Source organism: Calypte anna, chromosome 22 (genome assembly GCF_003957555.1).
Source record: "Calypte anna isolate BGI_N300 chromosome 22, bCalAnn1_v1.p, whole genome shotgun sequence".
In the NCBI taxonomy this organism is placed as follows: domain Eukaryota; kingdom Metazoa; phylum Chordata; class Aves; order Apodiformes; family Trochilidae; genus Calypte; species Calypte anna.
The window spans coordinates 785494-805497 of record NC_044267.1 but is presented as its reverse complement, the minus strand read 5'-3'; the positions used below and the strand labels follow the sequence as shown (position 1 = coordinate 805497).

The following is a 20004-nucleotide window of genomic DNA, read 5'->3' as shown; positions in this document are numbered from 1 at the left end:
TTTGGTTTGGCCAAAATTCTCTGAAACAGCTTAAAATAAATTTGGGCAAGTGTGACCAAAGAGTTCATGTCATCAATAATGTATTTTCTCCCTGTGCTGCCCCAAGGGGGAAATAAGATGCAAGCCCTGTACCAGAGGAGCAACTCCACAACAAGCAGTGCATCAGATACTGGCTGAAAGCAACACTGACCAATGCAACGGGCACTTTTTCCTCTTCCTGCTCTCCAAGGATCCAGTGCATCACCTCCACAATGCTCCTATCCCATCTTCATGCATACTTTGATCCAGAGTTTCAGGACAGATTTCAGCCCAGCCATCTACCTCCCTGCTGGCCAGGCCAGGTTACTCCTGTCCCAGCTGTACGTAGAGGCACTATGAACTCAAAAAGAGTTGTTCTCTCTACTGTCAGGTTTTCAAGATAAGAGAATTATTTCCCCAGCATTCTGGAACTCTGAACATCTATCTGGAGGTTACCAGCAAGGACTCCCAGAGTCAGTCTGTGGAATACTTTACCGTAAAGGTATTCTGAAGTTCCGGTGACCTTAAATCTGAAAAAAGGACTTCGCAGTTATGTTCCATGAGAGGGGACCAATAACTGTCTGTGGACTTTGGAAATGGCTTTGAAAGTGACTGTTTGGAGTGTGTACTGAAGGAAAGCTCATGCACTCTATAGGGTGTTACCAGGTGGAGTTTTACGTATCCAAAAAACCTAAGAAAATGAAAAAAGAGAGGCTCAGAATTCTCCCCCCCCTAATGTCTGAAGAGCCATTGTGAAGGTGAAGCCTTTAGTTCCCAGCTGAGAGAAACCAAGAGATCCCCTCTCCTGCTGCAAGGCAGCAACTCTCTGAAAAAACTGAGGTAGCTACAGCAACTAAAACTGGAAAGAAGCAGCACTGCCAACAGCAGCAGAGGAAGCCCCACTCACACCAGAACATCCAGACTGTGAAGCCCCCAAAAGCAGTCCACAAACCAGTGCACATAAAAAGAAATCATCCTAAAAACTACACAACAACAGAAGAGTCTTTGCAGGGAACAGGGAAGCCCTGCAGGTTGACCATGAAGCTTTTGACCTGGAGCCTCATTTATTTTGTGTTTGGAAATGGAGGAATAACCAAACAGAGGGATAGCTAAAGCAGAAGTGACACCTGGCAGCATTATGAGGCTTTTTTTCCTCAGAAAAGGTTTTCAACAAGTGTATTGTAAAAACTCTTCCATCTTTTTTCTTCTTCCACACCATGAGAATGTACAACTGACTGGGAGAGAAAAATCAGGGTGCTCTGCTGGCACCTAAAATTTACTTTTCTACACCCAATGTGAAAGTTAAGTCTGATACTACACCAACAATTCCAAGCACAGTAACAAACATGCAGCAGTGAATGGATTTCACACAGCCTGTACAGAATCTGTGGTGAAAACTCAGAAGTCACTAGAGGGAAGGGAGAAACCTGATCAGCTCTTGGGTTTAGGATGACTCAAAGCTGTCCCTTTTCAGGAACCCCTGTCCTTTCACCAAAGGACATCCATCTCCTCCTGAGGATGGTGAGAGGAGGACACACTGCAGACAAGTTTCTGCTGGTGGGGAAAAACTCAATCCCTTCACAAGAAGTCCCATTAGCTACTTCTCAAAAATCAAAACACAAAAAGAATGTTCCAAGTCTAGAAAGCACTCCTCCCTTCTTCCTTCCTCATTCTTCTCTGCCACTGTACTACAAATCACACTCCAAACAGCATGCTCTAGGCTTTCCCTTCTCAGTCTCAAGCTCCTTTACTTGGGTGCCAAGAGCCATTACAACACTCTGCTAACACACATCCAGTATGATGCCTTCTCTACCAACTTGCCATCTGCTCTCCACAAGGCACCCAACCTTCTGGTGACAGATACTGTAAGCTCCAGACACTAAAAGTTCTGAGGCCAAGCCAGCTAATCCCATCACAAAGCCATCCTGCACTCCTCAAGGATCTGGGCTCACCCCAAGTTCTGTGAGCCAGGCTTGTTGCAACTACTACATAAACAGAAGGAATTATCACTTTTAGCTAACAAGAAAATGCTGGGTTTGAGATTTGAATTTAAATGTGAGGTGGCAGATGAGGATTCTGCCTCTTTGCCTACCTGTTGACCCAGAAGTTGTTTCTGGAGAGGAGACATTTTGCACTGCTGCTTTTTCATTTCTCTGATTTGATGAAGAATTAAGCTTCTCTTGTCCTTTGACGCTGATTTCTGTTTTGTTACCAACTCCCTTAAAATGAAAAAGAAGAAAATATTCTCTTAGCCTATTTCTGTAGGTGTTGTTACCAACAACCAGACTGAGCTACTCCTAAGTCTAACAGAAACATTCCACACTCTTTAACCCAACACATGCACATGATGACATCTAGGACTCAGCTGCTTCCCTGCAGAACTTTCCAGCCCTCTCATTCTCCCCTTACACACAAGTAAATAACAATAATAATAAAAATATCCAGACTTGTCTAAACATTACCTTCTCTCTAATGTTTAGGATGAAATAAATACCCTCCAGGTAGAGAGGCAGAAGAAGGAGGCAGAGAAATAGTCCTAAACCTTTTCCTTACACTGACTGTGAGAAGCTGCTGTGCACCTGAAGGAAGCTAGGAGGCAGAACTCATTTTAAAAGTCTGTTATACAAAAAGTAGTTATTAGTTTTTAATACATCATTAACAACTTGGCATCCATTTCCCACAGATCCATTTGTTTTAAAATTTACAGGTAACTTCTGGATTGCTTCAACTCAGAAGCTGGAATCAATCAAATTTAACAGTTTGAGTGTGTCACGAGCAAAAATGTGACCATCTGCAGGGAGCTCCTCTGCCACCAGCAGAATGGTTCCTGCCAGAGAGACTTCTGGGTGCATGGAACTGAAGAGATCAGTGCACAGAAAGACTCTGTTGTCACATCCACCTTTGGTTAGATTTGGTGAAGGGAACATGTTTTGTGGAGCGTGGTGGACAGGAGTTTAAGCTCCACAGTAAGACAGACATGGGATTAACTTCTGAGCAGGAGAGGAGTCAGCCCAGGAAGGACATACCTTAGTGGAATAAACAAACTGATCGATGAGCTTCCCATCCCCAGCAGCGTTCTGAAGGGCAAAAACCTGCTCAATTTTAACAACTGGAGACATGTTACATTTTTGAAGGTCCAAGTTGTGCATGGTTATGGAAGGTGGTAAGGACTTCCTAGCTGCAGCTGTTTTCCATGCTATTTTCACAGGAGGTGGCTCCTCTTCCTCCACACTGGACTGCCTCCTTTGGCTCTGTCTCCTTGCCTCAGCACCAGAGGGTGAGGCTGCTGCCCCCTCGGGGGGGTCTGGATGGGTGCTGGGTGCTGGCTTGGGTCGGCGGTTCTTCTTGGTCTCTGATTTAGGAGCAGCAGTCTTTTTGGCTTTTGACAAAGCCTCCTCTGGCTCTTTGTCTATATAAATGAAGGTGTATTGTTCTATCCTTTCCTCACGAGTCATTTTCAAGGCTTTCTCAGCATGGGCAATGCCAATGTCCCACTGAGCACGCTCCCTCTGCGGCCTCGGTTTGCGAATCTTAAGGAACAAAGACAAGTAGCCAATTACACTGAAGATTTTGCCAGGTGCAGCACTTCAATGGCAACCCTGAGGTTCTCTAAAGCTCTCAGGTGGCAGATTTACTTCTGCTCTCCATTTATAGGGCCTTTTTTTGAAAGGTGGACAGTGAAACCCGCTCAGAGTAGAAGCAGACACTGCAGCTGGATCATACAGCCATCAGAAGTGTCTGCCCTGAGTGACAATTTCACTGAAGACAAGAAGGGGCAGGATTCAAGCCTTTAATTCTGTTATCAGACACAGAATTAATCCCAATGATGACACACAAGTCCTAAGAGCACAAAACCATTTTTGATATCTTTGCCAAAAAGCCCCACTTCTGCCAGTGAAACGCTGGCGACCCTCCAGAGGGTGCAGGACTGTGGGGTTTCAGAACTGCCCCGTGGGTTTCACTGACACAGGCACTGCCAAAACCCCTCAGGACCATCAGTGCTCATCATACCTTCTGCTTCTCAGAGTGGTTGCTGGCTTGCTTAGCAGCCTCTGCCAGTAACTGCTCATACTGCTTGTGTCCTCTGTACTCCCGAACCCGCTTCTCGTGCACCCAGGCCCTCTCTGGTTGGTTGCTGAAAAACTGGACGTGGTATTCACGGGCACCTGGAAGTGAAAAATCCCAGTGAGCAGCTCCATCAACACCAGTTCACTCTTTCCTCCTCCACCTCACTCCATTCCTATGGGTGGAAGTACCCAGCTGAGGTTCAGGGATCAGCCAGGCCCGGATCCAGAGCAGTTGAAGATGGGAAGGTCAACACCCTCTGCCATGGGGAGCACTCCCACACTTACCAGCATCTCATAAATACTTTCAGTTAAGAGAAGTGGGGGTTTTCTGTGCACAGACTGCACAGGCTCATCTGCAGAGGTCATTTAATAAACACTGGGTTGACACAGTTCAGAACCAGCCCTGCTCAGTGTGCTCACAAGCAGAACACATCCCACCGAGGGACTCCAAAGATGAATTCTTTTTAATAAAGGAATAACTACAGGTACTGGATGCATTCTGGCAAAAATCTTCCTCTCTTACCTCTCGTGTTAATTTTGGTATGAACATCAAGCTGTGGGTCACATGAAACCATGCAAGGCCACCAGGGGTATGTCCCCACCTTGGACCAAACCAGGTCTCCAACCTGAAACTTGATGTCGTGGGTGACTTGTGTTGGAAGAGAAGGCAACAACTGCTGGACCTACAAAGAAAGTGCAGGCTCAAAGCCACAGAGAACAACCCAGCACACTCAAGACTTGTTATTTTTCTTTCAGGTATCCCTGAGGTTTTACAATCTAACATGAGATAAGGATTTCTCAAGGATATGACAGGAAACAGCTCCATGAAGTGGGGATTTACACTCCAAAGCCAAACCATGACACACACCAGCAGCCTCCACCCCCCTGCCTCAAGAGCTTCTGTTGGTTAGGAATATTGCTTTGGGGGATAAAATAAAGCAATAAATACAGTACAGCAAGAGTTGCTTTGGAGCAGTAATGATAAATAATAATTCAAAGAACTGTGAATTGATTTATCTGACAAATAAACCATTTAGTAGTTATGAAAACAAAAGTCATGGACTAGATATTCCAAAAGTGTTAATTAGTGTAGGTACTAACCTGGGGTTCCTCCAACACTGTATCTTCTCTCGGCCTTTCTGATAGCATGCTAAGCCTCTCATTTGGTCTCTAGGAAATGGGTAAGAATGCAGAGAAAGAAGGAAAACAAACACAAACAAGGTAAGGGGACAGAATAACCAAAACAAGGCATAATAATGAAACCAGGCAGAAAAAATAATCCACAGAAAGGCAACCACAAACCCTGAAAATATGAATGTAACTCCATATGTCCAATTCAGAGCAGTGGCATGACAGTCAATAAATATCCTTTTTCCCCCTACACTACTCCCATTACCATCATACCCACATAAAACAATGTTCCTCTGACACAGGTAAGAGAAGAACAAACTCAGGGACAGTAAACCCAAATAGCTTTCTATTCAATATACAACTTCAGAGAAACAGAGAGGAACATAAGGATGTCCCCAGTAATGTGATGAGTCTCACTGTACCCCAGTTATTGGCAGGAACATTAAAAAAATCATATTAAAATACAACATAAAAAGTGTAGGTTTAATTGCATATTGATGAAAACCTATTTGGAGGCTCAGAAGCCAACACCAGGAAGCCTGCAGGGCATTTGTTAGCCAGGCTGAGGCACACACGAGGCCTTTTCTGGCAGAGGAATGGGTTTGGAGAGGAAAGGATCAGCTCTGAACAGAAGCCAAGACCATGGGTGGAGAGGCTGTGATAGGGAGAGCCATGAGAAGAGGTGAGGAGATAAGAGGTGGGCTGTGAGCTATCTCCTGAGACACACCAGACACTGTAGGCAAGGAGAAGTCATCAGCTGGAGGACTCGGAGCAGCAAAGAGAGGAGTTGGGGACATGCAGCAAGAAATCAATGAGGCTGTCAATCCAAATTCTCCCTTGTCCATTTAAAATGAAGACCCCGTGCCAGGCAGCCCTGTTCAGCTCACAGTGTAGACATCACCTAAAGCCCCCCAGGTCACCACCTCCCTCAGAGCTGTCTGTGGAAAGCAGAGACTTCAGAGAGACCACACCAACATCTGGACATCATCTCCCCCTTCCTCCTGCTCCAGCCAGCCCCAGGAACCTGCAGCTCTGCCAGGAGAGGCAGCCTGAGCACACAGACCACAAACTTCCCACTCAGAGCAGCTGATTCCTGAAAGAATCTTCAGAGCCTGAAGTCCAAGCATGTTTTCATCACATTCCCATTCCAGACCAGCCTTTCAAGTACCAGCATCCCCCCAAAGCCAGGTGACAGCATCAGAGTGAGGAAACAACTCTGATCCCTCAACCTTCCCACAGAAGGTGTAAAACACCTGTACCTGGGGTTAGTTTGTTCCTAGCCAGGTGCTCCTGAGTTACAAATCTGACACCATCACCACTAAAGCAGAGGAAAACGTGGATGATGAACACACAGGAAATGAAACTGTGCAGTGGAAAAGGCAAATGGTGGGAGGATGAAACTGTGACTGCAATGGGTAATTCATAACAAAACCAGCAGCAGAGAACCCTGCTCATGTCAGAGTGATCTGCTGCCTGCAACAAGGCTGAGCAACAGGAGAGGTCTGACTGCAACAAGGGCTTTTGAAAAGGAAACAGCAGCTACAAGGACAGAAGCCAGGCAAAGATTTCTAGTGAATTCTGCATGACACAAATGGCTCAGAACTCAGGGTTTGTGAGGCAAGGGTTTAGCTCAGTCTGGGAAGGACACAGACTGGGTTCCAAGTGACACTGGTGACACAGAGGGACAAGCACAGCTGGAGCTTCAAGAGAAGAATCAGAATCCTGAGTAAGGAGGGGGACAAAATGGAAAGGCAAAACTGACAGGCTGATGTGGGGCTGAGAAATGCTGACACAGAGGCCAAAGAGCCTGGGTTAAAGACCTTGTCTTTAGCTGAACTCTGAAAGAACCAAACTCACTGAGGTTTGATTGAAGTGAAACAAGTGGCAGAAATGTACAAGGACAAACACCACAAGAGCAGCAGAGGCACTGAGCAGAGAGCTGACAGCTCATCCCACCTCTCACACAGCTGTAACACAGGCACAAGGGAGATGCTGCTCTGGACACCTCAGGGGCTACAGCCACCTGAAGTGGCTTCAAACACCATCTCCAAGATGAGAAGAATGAGGTACAAGTGCAGTCACTGGTGGCTCATGTTCTAATTGGATTGTCCACTCAAGTTTGGATCACAATGATCTTACTGAGCTTCATTAGAGTCAGCCATGGTGATGGAGATGGAGTAGAAGATCAAAGTCTGGACACATCACCAACCTCTCCTCTGTCCACTTACCAGAAGGGAGATGAAAACAGTTCTAAAACCTGTAAATATTCCTGCTAAGGGAGGTTTTGGGGGTGTGATAGCAGTGTGTCTTCCATTAAAACCAAACAGGAACAACACCCCTGCCACACTAGATGAGAGTCCTTGTCCCTGTAGGACAGGATCTTCTCCCAACTGTCAGGAGGTGCCACAGGCACAAGAAACTCAGCTCTTCATTGTAACAGCCCTGGCCTGATACAGCAACTCCCCCATCCTGACACTTTTCCAGCATTTCTGACACACACCACAACTGCTTTGTCCTGGCCAAGACAGAGTGCCTGGCAGGGCAGTAAATCCTGAGGTACAATGACCATGAAGGGGAACCCCTGACACAGACTCCATCAACAGCACCAGGCACACAGATGGCTGAGAGCATCATCACTCCACTTACATTTTGTTCCTCTGGTTCTAGTTTGGGGATTTTGTGGGACTTGCGCTCTTCCGAGCGGGACGAGTCGTGCTTGCTGCTCTTTTTCCTTTTCTCTTTCCTCCCTTCATGTTTTGCCTTGGCATACTCACTGGCTTGCACTTCATTTAAAAGGTCCCCACACAGGGAGGACTCAAACAATTCCCTGCCGTTCTGGATAGTTTTGGTTATTTTTAACTTGATCTCTGGTGAGCCAGTCTTCTTTGGGATCCCCGTTTGTGAGGCTGGAGGTGGTGGCTGGGGTGGGGAAGGCTTTTCCAGCACTTCCTGGGCTCTGGGGGTGGAATTTTCCAGGGGGTAATATTCCTGGGGACTGAAGTTCCTGGAGGCCCCATAGCCATTGGCGGAGCCGTTGGGATATTGGCTGTAGGGTTGGTACTTGGCTTGGGGCTCGTAGATGTTGATGGTTGGGGGGAACCCGTTGGAAATGGGGGGGAGGTCCTCAGAGGTGGGGGTGGGGTATTGGAAGCCTTGCTGCAGGGCAGCCTCGTAGGGGGTTTGGCCCCCATCTTCAGCAATGTCACTGCTGGCATCAAAGGCATCGTCCTGGCGGATGTTGGCGGAGTCAATGAGCTGAGGTGGTTGCTGAATTGTGTTTCCCATGATCCCTTGCATGAAAGAGAAAGAGAAATCCATTGTTCTGCTCCAGCATCCTTAGCTTTCCCTTTTTCTCATAGGGCCTAAAGGCAGGGGGGGAAGGGAAACAAGAGGTCAGTGTAAACAAAACAAAAAAAAAGAGCTCTAAAGACTGGCTTCCCCCTCCTCCAGCCAGCAGCCACTCTCTGGTGGATTTAGAGGATTGGCACCCCTGATCCTTCAAAAGCTCTCTTCACATGTTTCTGTAAACAGCTTTTTTTACTTTCTTCCTTTCTCAGACCTTTAAAGGAACACCAGCAGAGTGGTGCCCCAGAACTCTGAGCCCTTGTTACTGCTCAGGTCCCACCAGCAAGCACAGCTCTGGCACACAGCAGACTCCAACCCTCAGACCTGCAGCAGACACCACAGTCCCTGCAAACTGAATAAATCCACAGAAAGAACACTCAAACAGGAGGGAAACCCCTTCCCTCTCCCTCCTTGCCAAAAATTGGGCTGGTTGAGCAACCCTTAGCCAGCAGGAGACCCAAGCCATGGGTTGCAAACTCTTCTGAACAGTTATAAGGAATGGACATCCCCATCTCAGCTGCTGGGAAAATCAGCTCACATGGGGCAGCCCCAGATGGGGTTTCCAGAGCTCTTCCCTCATCAGAAGAGCAGAGTTTGCACCCCATGGCTCTTCAGCAGCTCCTCAAGGAGGGTTATCCTGCCCACCCCCTGCTCTCCCACCTTACTTTAATATTAAACACTCCAAACACCAGGGAAAGAAAAATAACCAAGAGATCTCCAGAACCTGAGGTTGTTTGTGGAATGAAGCTGCAGATGCTGCCATGCACACTTTGCAGTTTTCCACTGCATATTAACACACCAAAATCAAGCTGGATCAAAGTCAGACCTCCAGAACTCAACTCCTGGCTCTGAGGAGGTTTTTACATCCACTTAAATCATAGAATCCTAGAATGGGCTGGGTTGGAAGGGAGCTCAGAGCTCATCAAGTCCAACCCTTGATCCACTCCCCCCGTGGTTCCCAGCCCATGGCACTGAGTGCCACATCCAGGCTCTTTGGAAAGATCTCCAGACACAGAGAATCCACTCCTTCCCTGGGCAGCCCATTCCAATGCCTGATCACCCTCTCCAGAAAGAAATTCTTTCTCATCTCCAACCTAAACCTCCCCTGGCACAACTTGAGACCCTGCCCTCTTGTCTTGCTGAGAGTTGCCTGGGAAAAGAGCCCAACCCCCCCCTGGCTCCAACCTCCTTTCAGGGAGTTGCAGAGAGTGATGAGGTCTCCCCTGAGCCTCCTCTTCTCCAGCCTCAACACCCCCAGCTCCCTCAGCCCTTCCTCACAGCAATTCTGCTGGATCCCTTCACAGCCTCCTTGCTCTTCTCTGCACCTGCTCCAGCACCTCAAGCTCCTTCCTGAACTTCCTGAGCTGAGGGGCCCAGAACTGGACACAGGACTCAAGCTGTGGCCTCCCCAGAGCTGAGCACAGGGGCAGAATCCCTTCCCTGGACCTGCTGGCCACGCTCTTCCTGAGCCAGCCCAGGATGCCCTTGGCCTTCTTGGCCACCTGGGCACACTGCTGCCTCCTCTTCAGCTTCCTGGCAATCCAGACTCCCAGGTCCCTTTCTGCCACTCTGTGCCCAGCCTGGAGCTCCCCATGGGGTTGTTGTGGCCAAAGTGCAGGACCCGGCACTTGGAATGTTGAACCTCATCCCCTTGGGATCATCCCAACTCTCCAGTCTCTCCAGGTCCCTCTGCAGAGCCCTCCTGCCTTCCAGCTGATCCACACTCCCCCCAGCTTGGTGTCACCTGTGAATTTGCTGATGATGGACTCAATCCCCTCACCTAAATCCTCACTAAAGATATTGAACAGCACTGGGCCCAACACTGATCCCTGGGGGACACCACAGCCGCCATTTTGAGGCAGCCCCGTTCAGCACCACTCTCTGGGCCCGTTCCAGCAGTTCCTAACCCAGCACAGGGTGCTCCTGTCCAAGCTGTGGGCTGACAGCTTTTTCAGGAGGATGCTGTGGGAGACGGTGTCAAAGGTTTTGCTGAAGTCCAGGTAGACCACATCCACAGCCTTCCCCTCATCCACCAGTCGGGTCACCCGATCATAAATATCTTGATGTTCACCAAAAAGTCACATAGAGACCTAAACTTCAGGTAAGAAACACAAGTTTGCTTCAAGCCAGGTCAGTGTAACCCTTCCAAAGCAAACACAGCTCTGTATTATTTATTCTGCCTGTGTGTAGGCATAAAGGAGGTTGCTGTGCCCTTTTGGTCAGGTTGGAAGTGCCATTAACACATCCCAGAGAGACTTCTCATTATGAATCTACATATAACTCTGCTCACGTGGAATTCTCACCCCCTGCAAGGCAGCTCCACACCTCAGATTTTCAGAGCACTGAGACCACTGCCCTCCTCTGAGACTGCAAAAAGAAATTCAAGTTATGAGAGTAACAAGTGAAAACCTGAGCAGAGTTTTGCTCTGGGTTTTGTGGACTCCATACTCCAGATTCTCCTGCTGTTTGTGATCCTCTCTCCTGCCCTGAGCAATCAACCAGGGGCACATTTATCTCTGTAATTAAATGGCTGAGGGAAACAACTTAATAGCATAATGCTAGGCAGCACAATTCACTGATTGCAGCCACTTTCAAACCTTGTGGCTGGAAAACCATCCCTGCTCTGCAGCAGCACTGCCAGTGTGTGTGGGGCACAGCAGAGCTGAGGGGCAGCACAGGATTTGTGTCCCAGGGTGGATTTTGTCCCAAAACCACCTCCCATTCCAGGAAGAGGAAGTGGGATTGCTTCTATTTACCCATTAATTGTTGCCTTACATCTGCCAAACTGAAAAGCAAACACCAGATTTCTTGCACTGCTAAGGAACTGCACCTTAGGCTGCTTTTATTTATTATTAAAGCACATTAAATCTTTTTTTTTTTTCCTTCTTCTGAATATTTAAAAAAAACTTTGCTGCTGCCACAGCATTTCTGTCATCCTGGCACATCCACTGCAACCAAAAATCTATCCTGCATGCCATGCTTCCTTAGGAATCACCTCTGCTCATGTCAATGGCATCTGAATAAGTGCTTTCCTGCTTCTAAGTCTGACAGACTTGAAGTTTTGTGTCCAACTGGAAGATGCTGATTTGATGTGGTAAAATAATTTTAACACTTTTCATGATGATTATTTGTTCAGAAGCCTTTTTTCCCCAGGTGCAGGCTCTCTGGCATTACTTACCATGTCAAGCATCAAGGCAGAAATCTCATTTCACTGGACAGTACAGCTCCTCTAATGAGCAAGTGTCTCATGGTGCAGCAGGAAAAAAAAAATCCTCATTGCCACCACCAGAACCACTAATCCTCAGCCAGCCAACACCACCAGATTCAGAACCTCCAGGAATGCTCATTTTCAAGGAGCCTGCCTTGAATTTATCCAGCTGCAGAACCATCTCCTTGTCTCACAACTCAGAGCTTGTGCCTCAACTGTTTCATCAGGGAGGAAAAAATAAAACCAACCCAAACAAACCTTTCTCTCTTACTGCTGTGCCCTCTGGGTGACACCCTTGGTCCTGGGCCTTTCCCCTGGCAGCAGTTCCATGGCTGAGGACAGCAGCACAGAAACCCTGACCTGCTGCCTGGCTGGGCTCTTCAGTTCACTTCAACCTTCCCCAAAATCCAGAAGCACCAGGGGAGGCTTCAGACACAACCCCAGGAAGCTGCTCAGAGCATCCCCAGTTTGAGAAGCAGTGAAATTAACTGTACAGCAGCCCAAGCAAAAGGTTTCACCCTCCCCCAGCTCTCTGAAATCAGAACAAAACCTTTTTCTCTTCCACTGGCAGCTTTCAGCCTTTCCTTAAAAGAGTCTCCACGCTCTAAAGTTGGGATAAAACCCCAACATTTTGTGCAGTATTTCTCCAGGACACCAAGGTGATCTTAGAGGTCTTTTCCTAGCAGAATCATTCAGTGATTGTTTTGTTTATTCTCTGGGATGCTGTGTGCCTGTATCTGGGTGGTTACATCTCAGGACATCACATTCACCCACAAACCTCCCTCAGAGGTTGGGGATCAGACCAAAAAGTGACTCCAGAGGCTGCTTGTGAGCCTCACCCTGGTGCTGGGCAGAGCTCCTGTCCCAATGCTGGAGCACCAAGTCATGACAACCCCAGAGTCATGACAACCCCAGAGTCATGACAACCCAAAGTCAAGAGAGCCCCAAAGTCAAGAGAGCCCCAGAGTCAAGAGAGCCCCAGAGTCAAGAGAGCCCCAGAGTCAAGAGAGCCCCAGAGTCAAGAGAGCCCCAGAGTCAAGAGAGCCCCAGAGTCAAGAGAGCCCCAGAGTCAAGAGAGCCCCAGAGTCAAGAGAGCCCCAGAGTCAAGACAACCCCAGAGTCAAGACAACCCCAGAGTCAAGACAACCCCAGAGTCAAGAGAACCCCAGAGTCAAGACAACCCCAGAGTCATGACAACCCAAAGTCAAGAGAACCCCAGAGTCAAGACAACCCCAGAGTCAAGACAACCCCAGAGTCAAGACAACCCCAGAGTCAAGACAAGCCCAGAGTCATGACAACCCCAGAGTCACCTCTTCCTGGGACTACAATCCCTGATCAGCAAAGGTCCTTCCCCACACACAGACAAACCTGCTCTCCCCAGGACTGCTTCTTTTCCCTGGAAGGGCTGAAATAAGCAGCCCAACCAAAGGCAGTGTTGTCAGTGCTGAGTGGCAGCAGCTCCCTGCTAACACCTTGGGACAGCTCTGCCAACGTGGTGCTCAGGAGACCCAAACACTTCAGTCCCAAAGCTCAAGAGCTGCACAGCACTGCCTGGTCCCTCTGAGCTCCCCTACATCCAGCCCTGCAGGTCAGAGCCTGCCCAGGCTGCAGCACCCCTCAGCTACAGCACCTCCTGAAGCTGGGCCACATCCTGCTGGGTGACAAGAGCTGTGGATCACAACTTCCAAACACCACCCTTAGAGTAAAAGAAGACACCTTTGGATTTTTTTTTGGTTAAAGGGATTCCTTTCTGGAGCTCTCCTCTGCCTGCAGGAGGAGGAACTGCACTGAATTGCTTCTCTGAACCTGAAACACAAGAGCTGCTTCTCCTCCCACAGCAATGACATCACTGAGAGCTTCTTCCTTCTTAGTCTTTTGCTGTCATCAGGGTTAACACACCCAGCTTTTCCCACCCTTCCTCCTTTCCAGAGCTCTGCAGCACTGTGGTCAGTCCTGGGTGAATTCCCAGCCAGGCTGTGCTGGGGGACAGTCCCTGGGGTCACCCCAACACCCCCAGGGAGCCCCCAGGTTGAAAGTTGAGGAAGGGTGAACTCTGCAGCACTCACTCCTTGGTGCAACAACAACCTCCAGAGCCTTGTAGGGATCCTTCCCAGCAGAGGGGCTGTACCTACAGCCAGAGGTGGGTGTGACTGTCAGTGATCCAAGCTGCTCCTGCAGGGAAGCATTTCAGGATCAACTCTTCTGACTACTTCTGAGCCATTACTCTATCAAACTCCAGCATCAGCCTCCTGCAACCTGTAGAATTTCTCTTCCAAACATGACCCACACTGATACAACACTGATAAAACACTGGAACTCAACCAACAGATAAAAGAATTAAGTCAATGATTGTAGGAAATGGATACTCTATAGCAGCTGGGAAACAACTTGAACCAAATGATGTCTTCAACTGCATTTCTTAATGACAGAAAAAGGGTTTTCTCTGTAAAACCTGGCAGCCACCACTCTGCACTTGTCCTTCCCCAGGGCTGCAGGGTGCCCTGGCAGAGCAGAACAGCTCTGTTTGCAGCCACCAACGTGGACACTGCTTGAGCAAACATTTTTATGTTGTACCTGGGCCAGCCACAATTCAAAGTGTCAGAGGAAAAATGAAATTAAATAAAAATGTAAGCAGCAGGAGGTAAAGAAGGAAAAACCTAGTGGAGCTCTTACAGTGCTCTAACACCAACAGGGAGTTTGTTTTGCTCCTCAGCCTGACTGAGCAGAAGGCAAATAAAATCAGTCACACCTCTGAAAGTGAGAGCTCAGTGGTGGGGAAGTTCCAAGGAAAACCCAGGATTCCTCTGGGCTCAAACCTTCCCCCAGAACCTGCACCTCTCTAGAGCCATTCTGCAGCTTCCCTCTCAGAAAACAAGATGCACAGAAAGTCCTGAAATCCTCCCTGGCTGCTGCAGCAGGCTCAGTGACCACTGAGTGCCTGGCTGATCCCAAAGCTTTTCTTCTTCCCTGAGAGGGAGCCTGGCAGGTTGCACAACACACAGGGCAGAACTTACCTATAAAACCACAAACATCCATCCACTGTCTCATTGCTCAATCAGGAAGGGCTCAAAAAAAAAAAAAAAAGTGAAATAAAAAAAAGCTACAGGAAATAGGCAACATCTGAGAGACATTTCCTAAATGTCAGCAGCACCCACAGCTACTCCCCAGGGAAGAGGAGCCCGAGGCAAGGGCTGCCAGGCAGGAGGAGACAGGACTGGCAGGAGCTGCCTGTGCAAAACCAAGATTCCCAAACAACTGAGCCCCCCCCCAGGGTCCTGTCCCCCCCTGCAGCCTGTCCTCCTGGGGCTGTCCCCTCCCTGACACCACAGCCACTGCTGCCTGCAGCACACACAGGGGGGGGTTAAACAGTTTCCACCAAACCTTTCTGAATTAATTTTACCCTTTTCTGTTGACAGCCACGTGGGTGGCCCTGCCTGAAGCAGTTGGGTTGGCACTGTCAGAGGCTGCCAGGGATGGGAAGGATCTGCTGTGGAAACAGAAACTGTCCCACTGCCTCACTGACTGAGCTGAGAAAGCAATCACTGAGTCAGCCTTAGCCAGAGCCTGGGAGCTGCTCAGCTTCCCAACAGCCCTGGAAGCAGAATTTCCAAGCCAGCTCCATGCACAGGCACCACCCCAGCCCCTGTGCACACAGACAGACTCAGATCTGCTCCTCTCCTGTCACCACACAGAGGTTTGCTGCCATTTCCTGCACTGTTTCACCCCAGGCTCTGCTGCTCTGGCACTGCCCACCCCAGGGCTCTGACCCAGGCTCCATCAGCTGGTGCTGCACGTGTGTGACTGACAGACAGACAGACAGGGAGCTGGAACAGGCTGGGTTGGTTGGGATTTTACAGTGATGCAATCACATTCTGTTGTGTTTCCATTCCTCCTGCCCAGCTGGAACCAGGAGAAACTCAAGAGCTTGGTTTCTGCAGCAGCTCAGCACAGACAATGGCATCCTGGGCTGGCTGAGGAAGAGCGTGGCCATCAGGTCCAGGGAAGGGATTCTGCCCCTGTGCTCAGCTCTGGGGAGGCCACAGCTTGAGTCCTGTGTCCAGTTCTGGGCCCCTCAGCTCAGGAAGTTCAGGAAGGAGCTTGAGGTGCTGGAGCAGGTGCAGAGAAGAGCAAGGAGGCTGTGAAGGGATCCAGCAGAATTGCTGTGAGGAAGGGCTGGGGGAGCTGGGGGTGTTGAGGCTGGAGAAGAGGAGGCTCAGGGGAGACCTCATCACTCTCTGCAACTCCCTGAAAGGAGGTTGGAGCCAGGGGGGGGTTGGGCTCTTTCCCAGGCAACTCTCAGCAAGACAAGAGGGCAGGGTCTCAAGTTGTGCCAGGGGAGGTTTAGGTTGGAGATGAGAAAGAATTTCTTTCTGGAGAGGGTGATCAGGCATTGGAATGGGCTGCCCAGGGAAGGAGTGGATTCTCCGTGTCTGGAGATCTTTCCAAAGAGCCTGGATGTGGCACTGAGTGCCATGGGCTGGGAACCACGGGGGGAGTGGATCAAGGGTTGGACTTGATGAGCTCTGAGCTCCCTTCCAACCCAGCCCATTCTAGGATTCTGTGAAATGGTTTCTGGGTCAGAGAGAGCCATGTGGGGAAGGGGTTTGGTTGTCCCCAGGGGAGAAGCTTTGGCAGCCCCTGGCAGCTTTGCTGGTGGGGCCTGAAGAGGTGAAGGGAACTTTGAGAAGTAGAAAACAAAGCTGGGTGAGGAATGGGGGGGAAGGTGCTGCCTGGGCTGTGTTCTCATTGCCTGGGAAGCGTGGGTCCCATCCAGAGCTGCTCTCCAAGTCTTTTAAATCTGGAAAAACCCCATTCCCCTCATTTTAAATCTGGGAAAACCCCATTCCCCCCACTTCCCCAAGCTGAGTTTGCTGTCCCAGGCACTGCTGCACTCTCAGTGCAGGCTCTGCCACGGTACCACTTGGTTCCCTCGGGCTTTGTTCTGCTCAGCCCCATCCCCTGGGATGGCAGAGGGTTTCTTGGCTTGGTTTTTCTGCCCTGGGAGAGCTGAGTTCCTCTCCTGGGAGGTGTTTGGGTGGGATGGGTGAGGTGCTGGCTGTGCTGCTCCCCCTTCTGGTGGTCCCCGTTCCCAGAACTGGGAGCTGAGCTGCACTCTGTTTCCCAGGGTGTTCCCTGGGCTTGCAGGAGGCTGAGCCATGGGTGCTGCCCCCAGGAAGGGCCCTGCAGCAGTGGGGAGGGGGATGGCAGCCCCCCAGAAGCCCCCCCTGCAGCTCCTGCCCCACTGCTGCTCTGAGCTCCCTTCCAACCCAGCCACTTCTAGGATTCTATGATCTGCTGCCAAACAGAGCCAAGCAAAACCCAAAACCCCTGCATGGCACAGATCACCTGCAGTGCTGCCTTCATCCCCTTCACCTGCACCCTGGGCTGAGGACACAAACACAATAATTATCCCTCTTGCTTCCTGCATTCAGTCTGTGCAGGCTGCTCTGCCCTGCACGTCCCTAAGAAATGGTGCATGGGAAGCTCTATTTACACACCTTAAGACAATGCCAAATTGTTCAAGAGTGCAGCAAAACTGCAGGCTGAGAGTTTCTACTGACTGAGCTGGGGTGAGCAGCCTCTCCTGGCAGGCACTGCTGGTGAATCAGAGGCCTCTTGACAAACTCTGAACCACTTGGCAAGGCTGGCTGCTCCCCTCTACACCTTTCTGAGGGTGTTTGGTGCGTGTAGAGGTTTTGTCTGGTTGGTTTTGGTTTGGTTTGTTTGTTTTTCTTTTCTTAAAGGCCAGGATAGTCATGTCTGTAGCATGGTTTTGACAAGGCCACTTTAACACCTTTCCCTGGGTGACAGGGAAATAAAACAACTTGGGCAGCAGCAAGGAAAACGCTGTGCAATAAAAAAGAAACAAAACAAAGAAAAGAAAAGAAAAAGGGGTTACTCGTTTGTTTGTAGAGCCTCAGGATTCACACAGGAAACGTGGAGGAGAATCTTTTGTTCTTCAGGGAGAGTCAGAAATTGATATTCATGTAAAGCCACAAGTCAGATCCCTGGCAATACCCAATTATTTCACATCCCAAAGCCAGGGCACCAGCTGCAGCACAGCTCCTCCAAACCACCTGAAACTCGGGCAAACTCCAAACTGAAGATCACAAAAGGGGCTGTGCTGAAACAAAACATGCAGCACTCCATCATCACCCTCTGCTCTTGTCCTGGGCAACGTGATGAAGCACAGCCCGGCTTCATGGAGCAAAACCTTTACAAGCAGCTCATTGAAAAGAAAGAAATCAAGACCAAAAAACCCAAGTGCCAAAACATTCCCTGTGCAAGAGAAACCTGAACAGCCCCCAAAACAGGCTGCAGATCTTCCTCCTACTACAATTAAAAGCCAATTAACGTTATCTTTTGTCACAGACGGGTCACCATTAAGATTTAATTATTTTTTTTAACATAAAAAAACCTTGAAACCTGCAGTAAACCCCTTGCCTGCCCTGACACGGCACAGCACCGAACCCGGTACCACAGCACCAAAGCCGGTACCACAGCACCTCGGAACCACAACAACCCAAGGACCAACCACCCACCCCCTTCCCCATCGCTGCGGGGATGGGGAAACCAAACCCCAAACCCCAAGAGACCCTGCACCCCCCCGGCACCCCGCATCGGGGAGCGGCAGAACGGGGTTCGGGGAAGGTTGGGGACGGCCCAGCCCGGGCCCCCCGCCCGTTCCCTCCCTTCCCTTCCCTCCCCCGGCGGGGGCGGCCCCGCCGCAGCCAACATGGCGCCCGCGGGCCCTTTAAGGCCGCCCGGGCCGCCCCCGCTCCCCCCCGGTTCTCACCTTCAGTCACTTCCATTCTCACGGCCCCCGCCGCGTCCACGCAGAGCAACGGAGACAAAGGGCGGCGGCGGCGGCGGGGGCTGCGGGGCCTCCTTCTCCTTTTCCTCCTTCTCCTTCCTTCTCCTCCTCCCGCAGCACCCAGCAGGCCGCGACCCAACCCCGGCCTCGATTTCCGCGCCCCCGCCGCTCCGCTCCGCCCCGGCAGGCAAAGCCGCCCGCCCCCCCACCGCCCCGCTCCCGCACGGTGCGGCCAAGGGGGAGGCGCTGGCGGCGGGGGAAGGGAAAGGGAAAAAGGGAATGGGAGGGGAAGGGAAGGGAGGGGAAGGAAGGAAGGGAAGGGAAAGGACAGGACAGGACAGGAAGGCGGCGCTGGGTGCGCTCTGCCCGGGCCCGGCCCCGCTCCGCGCCCTCCGCCTCCGCCCCCCCCCTCCCACCCCGCACCCCCTTCCCGCACCCCCTCCCGCGCCGCCGCCGCCGCTGCACAACGCGCAGGCGCGGGCGCACGCGCATCCCGACACGCCGCGCACCCATTGGCTGAGAGGGCGGAGGCGGGCGCGAAGCATGATGGGAGTTGTAGTCCTGAGGGGGGCTGGAGCTGCTAGGGAGGGAAAATGAGGTGCGGGAGGGGAGCGCGGAACTGCCCCCTCCTCATCATCATCATCATCCTCCTGCTCCTCCCGCACGGCTCTGCCGTCCTTCTTGTGCGGGAGCTGAGGGGCAGCAATGAACACGGATGTTGGAGTGGGAGGGGAGGGGAAAAGAAACGGGGAACAGCAATGGGAGCTGAGGATGGAGAGAAACCATGATGGGAGCAGGGAGAGGGGCTGGTTGTGTGCAGGAAAGTGAGGAAACTGGATTGCCAGGAAGCTGAAGAGGAGCCAGCAGTGTGCCCAGGTGGCCAAGAAGGCCAATGGCATCCTGGGCTGGCTCAGGAACAGCGTGGCCAGCAGGTCCAGGGAAGGGATTCTGCCCCTGTGCTCAGCTCTGGGGAGGCCACAGCTTGAGTCCTGTGTCCAGTTCTGGGCCCCTCAGCTCAGGAAGTTCAGGAAGGAGCTTGAGGTGCTGGAGCAGGTGCAGAGAAGAGCAAGGAGGCTGTGAAGGGATCCAGCAGAATTGCTGTGAGGAAGGGCTGAGGGAGCTGGGGTGTTGAGGCTGGAGAAGAGGAGGCTCAGGGGAGACCTCATCACTCTCTGCAACTCCCTGAAAGGAGGTTGGAGCCAGGGGGGGGTTGGGCTCTTTTCCCAGGCAACTCTCAGCAAGACAAGAGGGCAGGGTCTCAAGTTGTGCCAGGGGAGGTTTAGGTTGGAGATGAGAAAGAATTTCTTTCTGGAGAGGGTGATCAGGCATTGGAATGGGCTGCCCAGGGAAGGAGTGGATTCTCCGTGTCTGGAGATCTTTCCAAAGAGCCTGGATGTGGCACTGAGTGCCATGGGCTGGGA

The 20004-nt window shown here is 50.8% G+C and overlaps 1 protein-coding gene across 2 annotated transcripts in view; it reads right to left on the bottom strand.

Moving 5' to 3' along the window:
• NSD3 (nuclear receptor binding SET domain protein 3) overlaps nucleotides 1-18965 on the bottom strand; it is a 38084-nt gene extending 19119 nt beyond the window's left edge. For both annotated transcript variants that reach the window (XM_030464007.1, XM_030464008.1), the window contains exons 1-7: nucleotides 18566-18965; nucleotides 7863-8578; nucleotides 5187-5255; nucleotides 4609-4768; nucleotides 4030-4184; nucleotides 3045-3548; nucleotides 2111-2237 (exon numbers count right to left, since the gene is read on the bottom strand). In XM_030464007.1, the coding sequence (XP_030319867.1) occupies nucleotides 2111-2237; nucleotides 3045-3548; nucleotides 4030-4184; nucleotides 4609-4768; nucleotides 5187-5255; nucleotides 7863-8534 (1687 nt within the window). In that variant the 5' untranslated portion in view covers nucleotides 8535-8578; nucleotides 18566-18965. The remainder of the gene's footprint in view (nucleotides 1-2110; nucleotides 2238-3044; nucleotides 3549-4029; nucleotides 4185-4608; nucleotides 4769-5186; nucleotides 5256-7862; nucleotides 8579-18565) is intronic.
• Between the last annotated feature and the right edge of the window lie 1039 nt (nucleotides 18966-20004).